At 42.7% G+C, this 21,476-nt stretch overlaps 1 protein-coding gene across 2 annotated transcripts in view; it reads left to right on the plus strand.

Moving 5' to 3' along the window:
- FRMD4B (FERM domain containing 4B) overlaps window positions 1-21,476 on the plus strand; it is a 177,842-nt gene that overhangs the window by 124,494 nt on the left and 31,872 nt on the right. For both annotated transcript variants that reach the window (XM_084840423.1, XM_084840424.1), the window contains exons 12-13: window positions 19,320-19,396; window positions 21,020-21,158. In XM_084840423.1, coding sequence (XP_084696549.1) covers window positions 19,320-19,396; window positions 21,020-21,158 — 216 coding nt within the window. The remainder of the gene's footprint in view (window positions 1-19,319; window positions 19,397-21,019; window positions 21,159-21,476) is intronic.

Here is a 21,476-nt window from a genome sequence, read left to right on the forward strand (position 1 = left end):
ATAGGAGTGGTAAATCTGGCCTACTTTCTGTACATCCAAGTATCCCAGTGCAAGATTCATTTGACCCCATTAAAGAGGGAGATGAGCAGATCTTCCATGGCAGGGAATTCCACATCTGGAGCATTGCTGCAGAGAATGTTGTCTCTCGCATCCCAGCCAGCCACACCAGGAGAAAGACAGCTTTAAAAGAGCAGATTCAGAAGAGGACAGTTGCTCCTGCCCATCTAAGCAATACTTTATTGGCAGGACCCAGTTTGGTTCCCGCTTCCACCACATCTAGTTCTGCCCAGACAGCCTGGAGAGACTGCAGTGCTACTGCATTAGCCACCCTCACCCAGCATAAAGTGGCTCTCAAAGTCATTGTTTGACAGTGTCAACTTTATTTATAGACTGTCTTTCCAGATACCATGTTTTACATCAAAGCTGACGATGTGTATAGCAATGCAAAAAAGATGAAAGGAAAAGAATTCATCTACAGTATTTCAATATGGTTATGTTTTGTTTATCCAGTCATACAGAAGAAAGTAACAGTGGTTCTGAGTTTGCAGAGATCCAACAGCTTGGAGGATTTTTTAAAATATGTGTAGTGTGTCTTTGTGTCAAAGGAGTTTTGTTTTTGCTGTTTAAAACAATTGCCTACATGCAGCTCTTTGGCAAAACACTAGATTGGAAGAGGCTTGTGTTTGTAGTATTAATCTGTGGGCCTCAAACCTGGTTTCAGAGAAAAGGGATGTTGACAATTTCAATACAACCCTGCTCCTTCTCAGGCAAGGCACCATGGTGTGTTATTGCTTCAGAGTAATGTATTGTGGTTCTTCGCCAGTGTGGTGTAGCGGTTAGAACACCCTTCCCCAACCTGGTTGCCTTCCAGATGTTTTGGACTACAATTCCTAGCATTCTTGACCATTGGCCATGTTGCATGGGACTGATGGGAGTTGAAGTCCAAAACATCTGGAGGGCACCAGGTTGGCAAAGGCTGGGCTAAATTATCAGACTGGGATTTGGAAGACACAGGTTCAATCCCACCGCAGCCACGAAGCTAGGATGACTTTGGGCCAGTCACTCTCTCTTCGTCTAACCTGCATCACAGGCATGTTAGGATAAAACGGAGGGAGAATACAGTATATACCACCTTAAGCTCCTTAGAGGAAAGATTGGATATAAATCGTTGTTGTTTGGATATGTTGTTAATAATGTTTACTCAAAAGTTCTATTTAGTTCTATGTGGCTTATGCTGAAGTAAATGTAAAGTACTGCAGCCATGCAACGCAATTCTATACAGGTTTACTCAGAAGTATGTTTCACTCAGTTCAATGAAACTTACGCCCAAATGAGTGTGCACTGGATTGCAGCCTTAGACACTAGATTGCCACCATAGGCAATTTTTCACATTTGGGGTAATTGAAGGCGAATCCGTGCTTTTAGGGGTGCATTGCCATATTTTAAGGTTCTGTTGCCATATTCTGCTGAACTCACTATTTATAAGGGTATCAATTTGTGCTAGTTACAATGGCTGTATATTAACCTGCAGTATGCCTCTGAGTGCCACTTGCTGGAGAACACGAGTGGGACTGTGCTGTTGTACTCATTGTGCTTGTGAGCTGCCCATAGGTATCTGGTTGGCCATTGTGGGAACAGAATGGTGGATCCAGCGTAGCTCTTCTTATGTCCTTAACTTTTCACTGGGAAGTTGCAGTGCAATGGATGGCAAGTGTTTGTCTCCCCATCTTCACCCGCCAGGAAAGAATGTTTCGCCATTCATTTGCCAAGACAACGCACCCTTGCACAGCTCCCGAGACAGCTGTGCCGCATGAAACACAGAAGGAAGTGAGAGACGCCAGAGCCTGAAGGAGGGAAGGGAGATGGCAAGTTTTGATTGCCACCAGCGTCTGTAAACAGTGACTCCTAAATAAAAAGGAAGGAGTCAAGGAAGAAGAGATGTGAATGCAAACAGTTTCCTTACGCAGAGGGTGGTTCTGTGTTTGCCATGCACAACAAACTGTAAAAGTAAGCCAAAGCAATGGAGTTAAGAGTGGTTGCAAGGAGAAAGAACTATACATGTATGGTAAGGGTGTGAATTAGAGATGTAGAGACACTGGTGAGGTTTGTGCATCAGGTAGTGTCAAACACCTTATTTCAGCAGTAAAGGTGTCATCCAAAACCTCAGTTCAGTTAGAATCTATGAAGTGACCCTCTAAAGCCGCCGTGTGCTGTTAGACCACTGGTCCATATGGATACTGTGCTGGATCAGATCACCCATCCATCCAGCGCATCCTTTTTCTCACAATGGCCATCAAATGCTTCAAGCAGAGCATGAAGGCAACAGCCCTTCACTGCTGCTGCTGTCCTAGAACCTGGCAGTTAGTGGCATACTACAACTGCCATCATCCCCAAACCGGGGATAATGAGCTGTGTTGTCCAGCACATCTCAAAGGCATCACATAGGGGAAGGCTGGTCTAGCTCAACTAGCAACAGCTCTCTAGGGTAGTGGTGGGATACCTGTGGCCCTCTCAGTGTAGTTGCACTCCATATCCCATCCACCCCAGCTAGCATGGCTAGTGGTCACGGATTTGTTTCTTTGAACTCTTACCCTCATCAAAAAAATTATTCCCATGGGAAGCTAGTGTGTCTAAGTCTTACACTCTAAGAGAAGAAATTTCGCCTAGCCTGACTTATATGTACAGAGAGATTTTATTTTTAATATAGAGAGCACTGAAACATGATATCCCTCATCTGCATTCTTAAGTGGCACATTGTCAGGATTCATTCTAAATGTGTAGCTCAGCCATGAGAACTACTCCAAACTTGCAGGGAGGCATATGTGGTACTGCCCTGCAGCAGGCCATCGCGACCTCACAAAGCACATCGTGGACTGGAGTGTCAGTCAAGATAATAACATTGGCCTAGAACAAGGCGTGGGTTCTAAGATGGTTTGTAACTCATCCCTGCCACCCACCATTGTCGGGTTCAGACAACACAACAAACCATGCTGGTGGGCTAATTATGGTAATTACTTGGCACGCGACTGGCACATGTGGGGAGGGAAAATGCGCTACGGTGGCTTATTTTCCCTCCCCAATCATGCGAACCTGGTCACAATCTCGTGATTGTTCAGTTTATTTGTTTCTGCTTGCTTTAACGACCAGGAAAGAAGCAGATTTTTGTTTCAAACCTACTTTTCCTTTTGGATGTTGGATTTGTATAGTTTTGTAGAGTATAAACATTCCTTTCTATCTGCAGTAATCCATATGCTGAGGTATGTGTGATGTTTCAATACATGGAAATAATTGTACATGTACATGTGTACACAGGTAAACCCCCATTGAAATGTCATTCTGAATTTATAGCAAAGAAAATAAATTATGTTTGGATAAGTGTGTCTAAGGATATATTCAACATAAGACATGTGTGTATATGTGCACGTGCATTAAACACTCACAAAAAGCCAGTCCGGTTTTACTGCACAGTCTTGTGACGGATATCTTCTTATCCCATACAAAACAATTTGATATAGAAGGCAATGATTATTATATCAACCCACTCATATACGGGACATATATTTCATATGCAGTTAGTTCAGTGCATATATAAAGGGCTGATTATCAATATTTCCAAGAATATAGGCATATACAAAATAAAGGCTGAACAGTGAACACTGATTTGCTCAGCGTTTCCATTATATTTGGGATGGGAGAGTTTCTGTATATTAAAGGCATCCGTTCCAGAATATAATTTTTCACTATGTACATTAACCTCCCTTTGTTTTCTACTGTTAGCTGTTGCCTACAAAACTTTATGATTTTGTAGTGTGGTTTAGAGTTTAACCACAATATATCAGGGATTATATCTTGCAAGATTTAGAGTTTCAATATGTCGAAACTTGTCCTCTTCCTACATTTACAAGGAAATGCTGACTATATACAATTTCCACTGGTGTATTCCAAGGCTGAAAAGCTTATGTGATTTTACATACACAGTACCTCTAGCAAGATTAAGGTGTGTTGACCTCTTTCTCTGGCAGTATTCCAGCTGGGTAACTAACCAACCACATTCTCCTTTTGCCTGGCCTTTAGTCAATTCCACATTCTTTGAAGTTGCTGTCAGAGATAACTGCAAGCATCTTTTAGTTTCAACATACAACCTGAGAATGATAATCCTCTCCCAGCCAAAGGGAAAACACAGCAACAACTCTACTTTGCTTAAAAAAAGCAAAAAGAGGCAAATTATTTTTTTGAAATCCTGCCTGCTGTGCCACTTTTGCCCACTTTTCTTCCTCCATGTCCATTTCCCCCTTCTATCACCAGTTGCCCTTTCATTGGCCAGAAAGAGCAGTGAAGGGGGAGTGTGTGTCTGCCTGTTAAGGCCGGGAGAGGCAGCTGGGGTTAGTCCTATTTTGTACTATCTAGGCCAGGGAAAGAGTAGCATAGCTCTTTTGTTCTTGCATGTGCTGCCTTTCCCCAAATGGAAGAGCCAAAAATGAAAGGGCATGTCCCAACCAAAATTAAATGCCTGAGGACCTTCTTGCACAAGCCCTCCAGCTCCCTCTTCCCTTTCCCAAGCTTACTTGGTGGCAATGAGGGCTTACTGTAAGGTAGGCCCCTGAGACTGCCGCAACATGTTTCAGCAGCATCCAGGAACCATGGGAAAATACTGTTTAATTTATTTAAGAATGTTTATTGATAAGGTGGTATGTCCATTTTTTGAAAAAACATTGACTTGTTTTTTGAAGGACAATAAGGAGTAGGGACATAGAAATCTCATGTGGCAGTGTATTCCTGAGCTCTGTGGCCACAAGAAAAAAGACCCTGCTTCTTCTGGAGGCCAGTTTTGCTTCCGTATAAGACGAAGCAGAGCTTCTTAAGAGTTGGGGCAGGGGTTGTATGTAGGAAGATGTTCCCTGAGATGATTGGGTCCTAAGCTCTTTAATTTCTCATAATTCCTGATGCCTTGGACATTCCTATTTGCATTGTGATGGTTTCTGGAACCTCAGGGAGCTATGAGCCCACCCCATGGTTACCAGTTATGCTTGGATATGAAAAGAAAGGGGATGTTGGTAGTAACAGTGAGAAGGGCTTGCTGCTGGATGATTCCTTTATGAACTGGGCCCAAACTTTAAAGGAATCCGAGTCCAATTTTTAATGGGCTTGGATGGGAGAATTGGACTTAGGAAGTTTATTTTTTAACAACTCCCACCATTTCAGATGTCACCATCTCCACTAGTTTTGACCTTTACAGACATCCAGTCGACTCAGGGCTGTACCCAAGACAGGCGAAGGCTTCCACAACCCTACCCGGGATGTTCCAAGCCAGTTCCCTGAATTTCAGCTTTAAAAAAGGAAAACAAAATTCTTCCTCTCATATTTAAGGAGAAATGGGCCAACCCCTTCCTGCCAACATTACAGAGGTCATCCTTCCCTAACAAGACCAATGTGTGCCAGAATCAGAATAAATGCACTATAGGAAATTGCTGGAGGAGCAAATGGCTCCAGTGGCTTCCTACAGAGGTTCATCATTCAAAGTGATCTCTGAGAAATTCCTTCATGTCCCTAGACATAGTGATAAGTGATACCATGACCGTGAGCAAACCCCACACAGTTGAGTTTTCTCAGTAATTTTTTTTATCTTATAGAAATCTTAACGGATGCAAGCCCACACACTGCAACAATAGTTGAAGAATTACTATTCCACACGAATTATATTTTGTTATAAGTATCTCTTATTTTCTGGGACATACTGTATGTGAGAATATTTCTTTATCATGGTTTGAAGCCCCCCTTCCTTCAGGTTGCGCATGGTGGTCATTCCATCCTTCTTACTCTTCTAACAAACCTGTTCAGTAGATTTAGGCTGACAGATAATGACTGATGCAGAACCATCAAATATGCTCATGGCTGAGTGGAGATTTGAATCCAAGTCTTCCCAATCTAAGCCGGACACTCGAGACAATATGCTACGTTGTTTCTTTAGCAGATGCTCGTTGTTCAGTAGTTCAGAAATACCACTGGTTTTGTCTTCTGTAAAGGGATTGTAGTAAGGGAGGGAAACCATTTGCTGGCAGTTTCCTTTGTAGAATTGTGATTTTTTTTTTTTTGCCCCAAGCATTATGAGGCTTGCATCCATGACTCATGGTCTGACGTATGTATGTGTACTGCACTATGTGATCATCCCTAATTTCCAGTTGCTTTATCTCAGTCTGCATCTTACATCTGCAGGTAAATGACCAGCTATTAAATGTTGCTAGGGACTACTCCTTCCCTTTACAATGCATCATTTCCCTTTAACTGCTGTAGAGGGAGGTAGATGTGATTTTTCCCTAAAGTCTAGGGCTTAGACCTTTGCATGAACTGTGAAGTCTGGTCGTTAATTGAGCTTGCCAGACTCCCACAGGAACATTGTTATCACGTGTCACCGTTCCTATGACTCTCTGAAAGGGAAAGGAATTTCTCCCCTGTTCTTTAAATTGCATGAGAAGCGCCTAGTTTCTGTTTCATTTCTGGAGAGATGAGAATTAGGCAAGATGTACAATTACGTTTGCATGATTTTAGATTACCCCCCCCAAAAAAACCCCCTAGGATGCCAAATGCACTTTCCTGAATAGAAATCATTTTTTAAAAAAGAAAATTATGGTTACAATCCAGCTTCCAGCAGTCCCAAGGAGATGGCAGGGGCATGCATGAAGGATCACTGAATGCCTCTTGGGGATGATTGCAGGAACTTGAGCAGTCACAGAATGGGAAAGTGAGGAAGGAGCTGAAATACCAGTTCCAGATTAGACCTTTGCATGCACTCTAAAAAATCAGACCATAGGCTTTTCATTCACTTTAGATACTCGAAAGCTTCAGAGCCTAAATAGTCTAAAGATATATGATGCAAAAACCTTGCTGAAGGTTTTGCGGTAGGTCTGCATTTGGTCAGTGCTTGGATGGGAGACCACCTGGAATCCACTTGCCCAGAAGAGTTCGAGGCTGTAAATGAAGTAAACAACTAAACAGCAAACAAAGAGGCAAATTTTGAAAGCCGCTATAGGAAAACTAATTTTATGACCCCATTGGAAAAATAAAAGTTTCTATTTTCCTCTTGTTTCTGTCGTTTATTCAGTTTTCCAGGCCATCAAGTTGCTGTTCCTGATTGGCGAGGAAAGGAGAGCATAATTTGTTTGCTTGCACAGTGCGGTTGTAGTTGTGGTTGCAGCACAATAAAGATGGGACCTGCACAGCAGGTTGACATCATCAATTAATGCCATTGCTGATTGTCTGAGGCTACTGTGTTGGCCTGCCTACCTTCACAGAGACCATGGCCAGAAGGTGCATTATACCCACCCTCACTTCCAGCTGTAAGTGGCGTAGGTGGCATATTTCCACAAAAATTGTGGGGGGGGGGGGTCATGCAAGCTTGTAAATGGAACTTGAACTTACCTCTTTCATTAAAGCCTCTAAGAACAAAATAGTTCTTATTTTTTCTGTGCACTCCTTTTTGTGTGCCTATAGTCAAAATAATCCTTAATTTTTCTTTGCACTCCTTTTTGTGTGCTTATAGTCATTTTTTGTATTTTGGACTACAACTCCCAGTATTCTTGATCATTGGCCATGCTGCCAGATGTTCAAGACATCTGGAGGGCACCTGGTTGGGGAAAGCTGACTATCACTCTTATGGATACTATTATTTCCCCCACAGAAATAACCTATGACTTTGTGAGGAATTGCAATAAATGAAATGACATTCTCTGTTTAACATGCAAGCCAGACTCATAAGCACATTAGCTTGGAAGTAAGTTCAGCTGAAACGAAGTGTGTCTCATTTGCAAATAAATCTATTGATGACTGTGTTTGCAAACTCAAGAACAGCTTGAGAAAGTACTGTAAATATGTATGGATCATACCTGGAAAAAAGGCTGTTCTGTAAGGTTTCTGCTGAATACCATGATGTTTATTAGTCAATGGACACAATTCCCCAGATCATTTCCTTGTTGATATAGTAGTAGAGTCACTCAAGGTCTTGCATACCTCCCACTCATTTTAATGAAACTTATGCAGGAGAAGTTTCTGGTGGATTGTGACTAGCTGGAGCTGAGAAATGTGTTCAGGCTGTTGAATTATTAACTTACAGCCCTGTCTTATGCACGTTTATTTGGTTGCAGCCTCAGCTGTTTGAAAATGCAGCTTCTGTAGCTGAACAGAACACAAGCATTTCACTTGTTATGGTATGCGATCCTTTCCTCCTGCCCCCCCCCCTTGAGGTTTTTGTGTTTTAACATTTCTCTCATTAATAGATCTAGCAAGAATAATAATAGTCAAAACATATTCTTCTGTATAAGCATATAAAGTTTTCTGCATGCTTACTGGAACTTCCCTGTATAAGCTTACATTCTATGGCTAGAACCTGTTATTGGCCATGATCCAGACCACTGCTCTGGGCATGCACTTTTTTTTCCTTCCTAGAGGCACCTTTAATGGATGCTGTTGAAGCTCCCCCCCGCCCAAGTTCAGTGGCCTGTCTCCTGGCTTGAGGGCCCATTTTTCAATGGAGGTGGTTTGTGGCTCATTGCTTGGGGCTCATTGCTCAGCTCTGTTTCTGCTCTTGAAGAGGTCGTCAGATTTCCCATTAGGACTCAGTTGACTGGACACTTAACTTGGGAAAGTGTTTCAGGCCTGAATTAGTTAATGAACTGTATAGCACATTTGAAGACACTGGCTTATTCTTGCGTCACCCTCTTTATTAGTTCAGGTATTGGCTTGTACTGATGGGTTATAGTTGCCATCTTGGCAAATGTATCATAAGTGAAACTGACAACATTGTAATGTATGTGCTGGGAATATCGGCCCACGTTTGTTTCATATTTAAAATCATTTTTACCACCCCTCTTTGTTGTCAAAGGGTCCCACTGCCTCAAGTGTTGCAGAGCACAGCTACCGTACTTGCCTTTACTTTGCATATCATGTACCCGTAGGGATTTTTTACTTTAGCTGTGTTACCAAGGCCACACTTCTCAACCATTACAAAATAACCTCATTATGATGGTGACTCTGTTGTGCTTGAAACATAGGAACAACCAAAGTCAACTATATAAACTTTTACAACGTGGACTGTAACAGGTATATGCTTCACATTTTGTTAAAAGGAGGGAAGGTCGGTTTATTTACTCTTCTAGATCCTTGGTCTTTCCTTTAGAGCAACAGCTCTTTAATTTTCCTGTTAATCTTGCTAGGCTTCCATTTTACAGGTGGAGAAACTCCCATTGGTGCTGCAATTCTCAGATCAACTATTGGCATTGCAGCATTTGCACCCTGCCTTAATGTGGCAAATCAGTGCAGTTGTTCAGCCTTCGACCTGAGATGACTTAATAGCCACTTGAGCAGTCTAGGATATGATTCCTTTGGCATGGGTAGTTTTCTCCCCCAGTAGTAAGGCAAGCAGGGACATGCTGCTGTAGCTGGTCCCTTTCTGTTTGCCATTGGATCTCTAGCTCAACAAGACACGGTCTTCCGTGAAAAGCCAATTTATAGGCCTGTATTTTTATATGCACACGTAGGATAAACTTTCAGTGCTGGCTCCAGGTTTGTGAGGACCCTTGGACAAGACACTCTCGATGGGCCCCCTCCCTCAGTGAAACTACCTTCTCATTGCCACTGCCACCAGCTGCTATTACTCCTCATCCTCCTTCACATCATTGCTATTGCTTGCTTGACAGGCAGAGAGCCAGTGAGCAAAGAGGCAGTGGCGTCTACTGCTCCTCCTTTTCACCACCGCTATTGTTGGGGCCAGAGTGAGAGGCAGGTGAACAAGCAGGTTGCAATGATTAAGAGGCGAAGCAAGTCCAGGGGCTTCTTGTCAGTGGGCCCCTGTTGGGGTGACACCAGGCCTGCGTACTCTATGCACATGGCAAACTAATAGGGACACATGAGCTGGGGTTGGCTGCAGCTCCTCACCATGCAGGGGCAAACCCAACATTATTGGTGCATAATGCCTGGAGTGGCACTTAGCCAAAGGCTGAAATGGGATTCCATTTTCAAAGTTTGTTTATCCAAAAGGCTTGCATGTGCGCTCCCCCCCCCGCCTTTAAATATCTCTGACTTACAAGCACTAACTTTGCCTACTGTGCTAGTTGACTTGTATGATTAACACTGATACCAGGAATGATAAATGGCACAACTAAAGCCATTGCTTGTGTACACAGCAAATGTGTGTGTTCAGCTGCACACACTTTATGTTATGACTTTAAGATAAAGTACTGCCGTCACTTTTCTGGCTTTTCAGTATCATTCTTCACGATCCTACACAATAATGACACTGTGGCATTGTCTGTTGTGTATCCCCGGGAACCAGCTGGGTGGGAAATATTCCCGAGGTTTCTTGCTGGTCTCAATGCCTAAAAGTGCTCAGCTGAGCCCATAGAGACAGGAATTGAAAGAAGAGAGACAAAGAGGGCCCCTGATAAACTGTTCCTGTCAAACACAAATCATTCTAATGTTAGAGGAGTACTCCTTAAAACTATAGAAGGAAAACTATTCCATTAACATTGCTTACAGTTTGCAATCTCTCTTATAAATGTAATTAGTTGGTAGGTGGGTTCTCCCAGCACAGGTATACGTTTCAAGATCCAACAAAGCTTTGACTATAAAAGAACTTAAAAAAGAAACTGTCAGGGGAAGGACAATTGTGTGAGGGAACAAAAATTCTTATGTGGACTATTTTCTGTTGATTATATTTATATCCCATCTTTCCTCCAAGGAGCACATTTCTCTCTTCCCTCGTCGTCCATTTCAGCCTCCCAGTGCTCTTGTGAGGTAGGTTAGGCAGAGAGTTAGTGCCTGGCCTGTTAGAAAGAAAGAAATCTGAACTAATGCCTCAGATCAATATGTCCTCATCCTTCATAAACAAGAGAGGTAATTAATGGTTAGGTACTAAACGACTGAACAACAACAAAAATTCAATGTTGTGCATGTTTTCCATTTTTGGTGCCACCTGCTTGTTATAGTAAGGCACACAGAAAGGGCAAATGTCTAGGATGGTTACTTCTCACCAAATAAATTCCCCGCTTGAGGGATTATGATTATAGGATTGCAGAACATCCACCAGGGCACCACCTTGTCATTTAAAAGATGTATTTCAGTGCAGGAATCCATGTCAGAGCATCCCTGATGGATGGCTGTCCAGCCTCGCCTTGAACGCCTCCAGTGTGGGAGAGCCCACCACCTCTCCAGGTCATTGGTTCCATTGTCGTATTGCTCTAACAGTCAGGAGGTTTCTCCTGATGTTCAGCCGGAATGTGGCTTCCTGTAACTTGAGCCCATTATTCCGTGTCCTGCAGTCTGGGATGATCGAGAAGAGATCCTGGCCTTCCCCTCTGTGACAACCTTTTACATACTTGAAGAGCGCTATCATATCTCCCCTCAGTCTTCTCTTCTCAAGGCTAAACATGCCCAGTTCTTTCAGTCTCTCTTCATAGGACTTTGTTTCCAGTCCCCTGATCATCTTTGTTGCCCTCCTCTGAATCCTCTCCAGCTTGTCTGCATCCTTCTTAAAGTGTGGTGCCCAGAACTGGACACAGTACTCCAGATGAGGCCTAACCAGTGCTGAGTAGAGGGGAACTAGTACTTCCCGGGATTTGGAAGCTATGCTTCTATGAATGCATCCCAAAAGAGCATTTGCCTTTTTTGCAGCCACATCACATTGTTGGCTCATATTCAGCTTGTGATTGACAACAATTCCACTTGTAGTGTTGTTGAGCCACGTATCCCCCATCTTGTAACTGTGCATTTGGGGTTTTTTTCCTAGGTGCAGAAATTGGCATTTATCCCTATTAAATGTCATTCTGTTGTTTTCTGCCCAGCGCTCTAGTCTATCAAGATCACTTTGAGTATTAGCTATCTTGTTCTGTTGCATATCTAGACCTAGCCTCACATAGGAAGCCCGCAACCGGATAGGCTGTTGAACCCTGTTTTCCCTGCTCTCATAGCTTTGCCCTGAGTGCGGGTCACCTTTTCCTTCATGTGTGCCACAAATGCAAAGTTCATTCATTCCATTCAGTTTAATGTTTATACCTGGTGTTTCCTCCCCCAAAGAATCCCAAAATGTTTAATAATAGCATGCCTTCTCCCCACCCTATACAATAATGTCAAAAACAACAAACCGAACAATATGAAAAAAATCTAAAAATATATTTTTTACCAGAATTGCTATAGGATCAGGCTGTAGGATCAGGCTGTACAAATGCTAGTGTGATGCTTGAGGCTTAGCTGTTTGTTTTCCAGGCTTATCTACTTGCATTCTAGATTGCACAGAATCACCTTTCTAAGTCCTTAAGGGCGCAATCCTGTGCATGTTTAGGCAGAAAGAAGTCCTACAACTCCCAGCATTCCCCAGCTAGCATGGCTGCCTGGGAAATGCTGGGAGCTGTAGGACGTTTTCTGTCTTTCCTTTAAAGTGGCAATCCTATAGCCCCTTCCCTGGGAGTAAGCCCCTTTGACCTCAGTGGGATTAATTTCTAAATAGGTATGTTTAGGACTGCACTGTCAACTGTGGAAAGTACTTTTGTTGGCATGGACATGATTCTGGGTTGGATCCCAAGCTGCTTGAGTGAAAGATGACTTGCACAATTCTCCCCCAACCCATCCATAAGGCCCAGGGATGAGCTAATGCTTTGTTTCTGCTGATGGGGTCTTTAAAGCAGTCTACTGAGAACTGTTTGAACAGGTCATGCAGCCATTTCCAGCAATGATCCAGGAGGTACCATGACACCCAGTTCTCCATGTGCCACCTTCTCCGCAGGCTTCTAGTCAAACAGGTTGTCTCTCTTAGTATGTTGCCAGTACCCTTTGGGGCTTCCCACGAGCTTCAGAAATGCTGAGTGCATCACATAGAAGACATTGCGAATTAAAAATTCCAGAGGAAGTGGTAAAGAGGGGGAGGCATGTTAGGAGTCATTATTAGTCAGAGCAATAAGGTAGCAAGAGAAAGGCTGTGCTTTCAAGAGATCTTGTTTCATGCACACCTCTCTCTTCTTTCCTTTCTCTCTCTCTCTCTCTCTTTCTCTCTCTCCCTCCTCAATCCGAGCTGCAGGGAAGTGCTGCTGGAATGTGGCAAACTCTTCCAGTAGAAGCTGTTGCCTTTTGATAGTGTGAGTAAGCCCAGTGGGGATGTCTGCATTTCTTTAGCTCTTGTGGACTGGCAAGTTCTTATCCTGCTCCTTGGCTTGGCCAGAGCTGCTGCTGATCTCCTGTGCTAGCTTTAAGGCATGCCCCCTCCGTCTCTGAGACACCCATCAGCTTTGCCTCCCTTGCCCTCTTGCACTTTCTGCTATCTGCGAAGGAGGAGGAGGAGGAGAGAGGGTGGAATGGGGAGACAGCCCTGCTGATAAAAGCTGATGATGTCAGCAATGTGTCAGCCGAGAGAGTCAGTCGGTGAAACTAGAGTTAACACCTAAGTGTTTGAAAGTCAGGCAGAAGAATTGAGACAGGAAGTTATCCTGCTACTAGGGAAAGGAGTTGGAGGTGGGGGCGCGGGGGGGGGCATTATCGAAGCATATACACACACATACACACATGCAAGTGCCCTTTTGGAAACATACGGAATTACAAAAGCGTTCAAGAAAGCAGCCTCCACAAAGATCCAGGTAAGTACAGAGGATCGTTCATCCAGTTTTTCATTTGGGCTACCTTTCTTTTCTGCTGCCAGTGTGAAGTGGTAGCACTGTGTGGTTCTACTTTCCCAATAGAGGGAGAGGGAGGAGAAAAGGGTCTGTATTTGGCGGTGACCCGAAGTGGACATAGTTTGATTGAAATCAGCTAGTCTTATCCTTCATAATATGTTTAAGATCAGAATGTTAACTAGCTTCTAGGTTTTGCCTAGCTGTGGAAACAATCTTACAGGTCGAAAGGTTTCAAAATCTCCTTTGATACAGAGAGTCTTTTGCAATCTTTAGCCTCCTAATTTTTTTTTTTTAACCCTATTTTCAGGGTGTTTGTGTTCTTTTTATGGAATGAGAACTGGGTTTGTCAACAAAGGCTATTGAAACATTCCAACGAGCCAGAAGTGGGGTATTTTAAAAATACAATCTGGTATAATTTGCATCAGTTTTAAAACACAGCAGAGTCTAATAAAACAATCATAAAGTACAGTTTGGGCAAAGGCACAATTTGGATCCAGCAGGATTTCTGAAGATGAAAGGCTTGTAAAGAGAGCCTTGCTTGGCTCGTCCATGAACACATGTGAAGGATTAGGCTTTGTTTATGACATGAGATAAGTGCATTTAAAATAAAAATGTAATCTTTTATGTTTTCGAAATGTATGGTTGCTTAGCGTTGTAGATGACAGTTTATGCTTACCAGCTGTGGTGGTACATGGCAATTAAAATATTATATCCCAGTGTTATATACATACGAAGAATGAAATGTCTCACTAAGACCTTTTGTAGGCATGGACTGCAGATTTCTTTGGTTCATGCATGAAGTATGATATTTAGTAAACAGCCTTTGGATGTCTACTCAAAAGTCAGTACAGCTGTGTTCAAAAGGCTTACTCATGAGAAGGTGAACACAGGATTGCAGCCTAAGGGATTGAACACAGTAAGACCTTCATTCAGTGGTCTTACTTCTTTGCACACCTACTTGGAAGCCAGCCAGATTGACTACTGTGGGGCTTACTCTCAAGTAAACATGACTAGGAGCAGATTGTAAAGTTGACGTCCCAAGCACAGTTAGTTAGGAATGTCAATGAATAATGGAATTTACTTACATATAACTGTGCACAGGATTTGGCTGCTAAGTAAGTGGCTTCAGCACAATATTCTGTATATATAATTATTCTGTTCTGTGAAGCCTGGAATAGTGCAGTTCTTGATGAGTTGCCTTCACTTTGATTTGCCCAGTGTTCAGGAAGTTTTGTTTTTCTTAGTCCAAATACCAACCCTTTAGGTATCTTCTCATCTCCTACATCAACATTGGCAACAAAGGGTTTCGTAGCTAAATAACACTCTTGGCTACACCTGTGCAAACTCATTGTCTCCAGATTGTCCTCCTGAGGCAGCTACAAAAACTTGTTGGCTTTGTTTTGCACGAGTGCTTGTTAAGGAGAACTTTTGGGAACAGTGCTACCTCCTTCTGCAAGCCCTAAGGAACAAAGGGGGACACTTATAGCTTGCTGATACATTGGAAACAGTTTCCCTGGATTCATCAGGCACAGAGGGAGGCAGTTTTGAATCGAAAATTGGGGCCATTTGGTATGGAATAAGGGAAAGGGTGGTTAGGTCAATGGTAGAGCACAAGCTTTGCATGCAGATAGTCCCAGGTTCAATTCCTGGCATTGCCAGTTAGGACTGGAAAAGTCGCCTATCTGTAACACTGGGGTCAGTCAGTATAGATCAGCTTTCATCAACCTGGGGCCCTCCAGACATGTTGAACCGGAACTCCCATCATTTCCATGTAGTGTAGATAATGCTGAGCTAAATGGACCAATGGTCTCACTCTTATAAGGCAGCTTCCTGTATTTCTAATAGCTCACTGGTTTAAGGCTGGGGTAGGATATCCTGCCCTCCTTCCCTATCATACTCCAGCCTCTCCCTTCCCATATCCTGCACTTATGCTCATTTTAGCTCCCTCTGTCCCCACACTCCATCCCCTGCATTCCGGCTTCTGCCCATTCTACGCTCCACCCCTTCCCTGTTGCTCTGCCCTTACTTCCTGTTCCCACTGAAAAGCTGGCACATGGAAATGCTTTCAGGAACTATGCAATGCGTGCCTCATTGCCTACGAATAAATCCCTCAGGCATCACCGCTGCTGCCAACACTGAGTGCCAACTTCACTCAAATGGTAGTGTCAGCTGCACTGCTTTCAGGAGCAATGTTGGCACTAGGAGTAAGGTCAGAATTCACATGTCTTCTCTTTTGACAAGTTAACTTTTCTCTGAAACTTTCATGCAGGAAAGCAGTCTTGTGAATGTGCCCTCCATAGTGTAATCACAATTATTCATCATACACCTGAAAATAGAAAAGAAAAATAATGTTTACCATATGATAGAATGGTTGTATATTCCCAAGATTATATGAAAATTGAGGTGGGGAGTCACATTCTAGCACCTTTTCCACTATAATATGTGAGTATTGGGCACTGTAGTATAGTATAAGCAGAGGCTATACAAAGGAAATTGCCCATTACTTATGTTTGGTCAGAAGTCCCACTGAATCCCATGTAGCTGCCTATGCTATGGCCATAGTTGGCTTGGCTTGAGCGCACAATCCAGTGCATCTTTACTCTGAAATAAGTTCCACTGTGTTCAGTGGGACTTACTCCCAAGTAAGTGTGCATAGGAATGTTGGTCTCAGCACATTGTTATTGAGCATTATTGTATTATAGTTCTCTGTCTAGTCCTGGGTTGGATAACACGTAGGCTACATAATCAATATTATTTATTAGCTGTCCAAACAAAACTTAAATGCCCTTCTTTCATTCTCCACCGTCCATATCACTTTTTGATCTATCATACTAGCAAAATTGTGCATGAGGTTTTCATTGATCACACTTTTATTTCCAGTTGAGCTTAGGGTGAGCCTAGCCAGTCCCTTTTAGCACATCAATCTGCAGTGGGTTTAAAAATGATTGATTTTATGCAGGTGCACGACCCTTGCCACCCCAATGCAAATGGGATTAATATTTGTGATTCCTTGTTGCCACCTAGTGTAGAGGAGGCTAAAGATTTTTTAAAGCATTTTATTATATATCAGAAAAATCAAAAATCAAAAACAACATAACAGTAAAGGCCCTCAGGAACAGTCCCCTGGGTGTCAATGGGCTATTACAAGAGACTGACTTAATACAATAAGAGGGGGTAGGGATTAATAGTAAGTGTGCTGGAGAATCTTCACTGTTACAATGCCCAAATGCTCAGAGCAGAAGCGGGCATATATTGCGGTAAATCCGATTGTGAAGTATGTTGAATAAAACTCCAGCCATATAGCATAAAATGCAAGCGGTTCTGTCTTTAGAGGAGGCTAAAGATGTGGACAGAAAGAATTGTTCTGTGCATATAGGAAAGGTTCCTTGCAGGGCCTGCAAAAGACAAGTGCATGTCCTGGATTGCTGGGCGGTTTTCATCCCACCCATCCCATCTCTATATAAAAAAAGCTGGACTAGATCGGATCAAAGGCCTACCTAGTCCAGTGCTCTGTACTCACAGTAGTCAACTAGATGTCTGTGGGAAGCCCAAAAGCAGGGTGTGAGCGCAACAGCACCCTCCTGCTTGTGGATCCTAGCAACGGGTATTGAGAGGCATTCTGCCTCCAATATTGGAAGTAATATCTCGCCATCAGGACCTTGTTTTGATGTCAGAAAACATGTGAGACTCTGAGCTGCATCACTGATTGCCTAACATCCCTTCCAACCACTAGGTAAAACTACCCAATTTGGCTTGCACTTACTTTTTTTTTTGTTCAACCTAATGCCCTACCTGAAATTATCTCCAGCTTTGTCAGCATGATCACTGTCTAGTTTTTCTCTAATTCTCTTTCCACCTACCAGGGAAACTGTGGAGAGTAACCAATGCTGGCAATTCACCAGCACTAAACATGTTGCACTACCAAGCTCCACCGACTCGTCCCATTCCAGAAGTGGTGGTTTCACTGGGCAGCACCAGCTCCTGTTGCCCTAGCTGTTGTTCCCACGAGCACAGCAGCAGTCTGTGTGTTTCACCTAAGGATGGAGTACTTTTCAGTGAACAGCTGGATTTTATATTTTCAACAATGGGAGATGTTCTACTGTTTGTTTCTTCTTAGAAGGGTCTCAGGTGTATGTTGAAACCATCTTAGTACCTGGTAGAGTCTAATTTGAATGCCACATCCTCCACTTCCCATCTTAAGATTGTAACGAAATGCAGATTCCATAGCTTAAATATCAGCAACTTTTTTCTTCCCGCTTACCTCTTTTTGTTTTGTTTACCATCTTACCTGATTAAGAATTCTAGAAAGTTCATAGCACAGTGTTTTGTGACCTTTGTGTTGGCCTAATAAAGGTATTACACTAATATGGATTTAGCATTTTTCTTTTGGAATGTTTTTTTTGGCAGGGGGCACAATACGGCTACCTTCACTTTATATATTAAACTGAGTGTCAAAAAGCCTTGCTGTTGTCCTCCTCAATGTGTCTGTGGTGTTGGGCCACCCAGGTCTCAAGGCACCATTTGTCTCTGGAAGTTCTGGGGTTGTGTAAAAAGTTGTCGGACATACTGCTGCTGGGGTTTTTCTGGAGATGGGGGCAGGGTTGATAGAGAAGTTCATGAAGGTGTCTGTTAGCCTGAAGAAGTTGCCCATCACTCTTAGCATTGACAAGTGCTTGCCAGTAGTGAGCCAGGAAACAAAGACAGAAGCAAGAACAGTAAAATGAAAGCATAGCTGCTGTCCAACACAGAATGGCGTGCCATTGATTTCAATTTTAAATGCTTGTATAAATTAGTTTAGTTTAGCTAGAAGGCCATCCTAACAGTTATATAAAAAACACACACCTAACAGTGCAGCCCTATACATGTATACTCAAAAGTAAGCCCCATTGAATCCAATGGCACTTACCCCCTGGTAAGCCGGTATAGGATTGCAGCCTCAAGCATCTACAGAGCCTGTAACTGACAGTAGATTGTTGCCAATGTACTGTGTCAACAGCATTAATGTTCTGTGCTCATGCTTCCCATAAAAGGAATTTATCCGCATCCTGCAGGAATGGACATGCAACCACATTGCTATATCTCTTCAACAATGTCCATGAAGTGATGATATAAAAACGAGCCTGTTTGGAGCATGGGATCTTTAGAGTTTCATGCCTCTGACGCAGGGATTTTTATATGATAAATTCACACCCCTCACCTGTTTACTTCTCCTGTAGAATGACATGCCACTCCTAAGTAGAAACACATCAGGTCTCTATGGATGATGTTTGACCCACAATTGGGAACAGCAGTAGGGAGAACAATCAACCATTTTTTGTCACTTAAATTAAGTTTGAATGACTTTTACCCTCTCTATGAGAGCAAGGTTTGTTAGAGATGAGCAGGTTCTTGTTTCGGGAATGGAGGAAGGAGATGCAACTATCTACAGTTAAATTCTGTACGAGGAGCCCAATTTGTAGTGTGCTCTTTATGACAAACAGTGTAAGTTCACTATATGGGCCTTTTAATCTTACAAATGCTTAGAGTTTGAGATATATATTTTTGCACAATTAATCCTCAACCATAACTTGAGTTTCTCTCAGAATAAAGCTTGGTGGGGTTAATAATAATGTGGCAGGGTGAGGAAAGTTTTTGTTCTGAAATAATTGTATTTCCTGTTTCCTTCTCCAGTTATTTCAATGGAAACAGCTGGAGAATCTCTATTTCCGTGAGAAGAAATTTGCTGTTGAGGTTCATGATCCTCGTAGGTAAGTGGGTGGTGGCATATCTGAAAACATTTGATTTGTTGTTCAGTGCCTAAACTTATTTCATTGAACATGATGTATTAGTATTTCAGCGCCATCCAATATTTATCTCTACAGCAGCACAAAGGGATCGTGCTGAGGTCCTTCTTTTCCATTTTACAGAAATGGATTTCATTCACCTTTGCAAAGAGGAGCTGCATGGACCAGCTTTATTTAAAGGATAAATAAAACAAAATTTGGTATATGTTGTAAAAAAAAATTTTTTAAGCTGCTGGGTAAATGTTATGGGCTGAATCTGCTGGAAATTCCCACTGCAAATCTTTCATGTGAGTGAATGAGAGAGGCTTAATATGAAATAGCACTTCTTGTGCCTAAACAGGTTGAGCACAATATTTCTGAGACCACACTTTCCTGATGGATCTAAAACAAACCGTTACTTGTTCATATATCCATGTAAAGAGTAGACATTTTGAAATTGTAGGGGTAAAAAGGTCAAATTTTACTGGGAAAGACTGAAGGCAAAAGGAGAAGGGGACGGCAGAGGATGAGATGGCTAGATAGCATCACTGATGCAATGAATATGGACTTGAGCACGCTGCGGGAGAGAGCGCAGGACAGGAAGGCCTGGCGTGCTATGGTCCATGGGGTCACGAAGAGTCAGACACGACTGAACGACTGAACAACAACAAAAAGGTCAAATTTAGCTTAAAAACGAGCAGTGCGGCAACAGGAGTACATCCCAGGGGAGCTACAGGGGGTCAAAAGGCCCCCGGATCTCCCAGGTTTGCCCACTCCTAGTCTAAAGAGAACCCTATTAACCATATCATCAATGCACCAAACCAAGACAGCAAGGGTATATAGACAGACATTCCCAACATTGGCCCTCACAGTTGTGCAGTTCCTTTTCTCAGGTCAATATTGCTTGGGAATGTTTCCCATGGTGGCTCCCATTCCAGCTTCAAAGTGTGAATTCGACCCCTCAGCTACATCTCCTTAGAGTATGTACTGACTCAGTATTTTATTTTTCACTAGCTCTTTCGAGTTGCCACAAACGTTCTTTTAGGTTTAAAACTGTGTATTGTACAATTCTGTAGGGAGTGGTTTTGTATATATGACTCAGTTCTTTGACAAAGAGGCAAGTCAGAAGTCTGGGTGTAACAGAAACTTCTTTCTCATTGTGGTGGTAAACCTGTGTCTGGACTGTACCACTAAGACGTGGTGGTACTGTCATGATTGAATACCCTTCCATACAAAAAACCACACACTCTCCATGTAGAAAAACTAGATGTCAGGGGAAAGGCTAGGTTAGAACATTTCTCTCCGATATCTAGTTTTTTTTCTGTGGAGGGGAAGTTTTGTATGGAGGAACATTCAATCATGTCATTCCCCACCCCTCTTACCAAAGCGTACAGCCCACATATAGGTTTAACACTTTGGTAAAAACAGGTCAGATTACACCAACTGTGAAAGAGGATTGCCAGTTATTCTGGAACCTGTGATGCTGCTTTTTTTTAGCCACGGCTGTACAGAGTGTTGTGTGTTTCATCTGATTGGAGAGAGAGATGGAGAAGCTTAAATTTTTAAAAAGTAGCAACGGCTTTATGTGGCCTTTTTTAAATGCTTTAGAATTTCGGTGTCAAGAAGGACTTTTGGACAGAGTGGCCTCGTAGTGCAAACCTGGTATGCGAACACGTCTCTCATAAAATCCATCTGGGTTATGGCCATCAGTCAACATCAGTTTTACTTGGACAGAAAACAAAGCAAAGTAAGTTGCCATCAATAAAAACATGTTTAGTGCCATTATTTGAATGCAGAACTACATCAGGAACTCCCTCAAGCAATTATATCATCCTTGTAAATGAGCCCACAATGTTTTCTAGCCCGCATGCCCACACATACCTATGTTCATCATTTGTGGCCCATCAGTAACGTAAGGAAAAAATCACCTCTCTTCTCTTTTGCAAACACTTCCCTGTATGGCTACTTGGAGGTCATTTTTACTCACCACAGGATGAAAGGCTTGGGTTATATACAGGCTGTCTTTGTTATTGTTACTGCTATCTTTGGCCAGTAATATGGTTAT

Source organism: Heloderma suspectum, chromosome 2 (genome assembly GCF_057233095.1).
Source record: "Heloderma suspectum isolate Gila_16-S chromosome 2, 16-S_ref, whole genome shotgun sequence".
Classification (NCBI taxonomy): Eukaryota; Metazoa; Chordata; class Lepidosauria; order Squamata; family Helodermatidae; genus Heloderma; species Heloderma suspectum.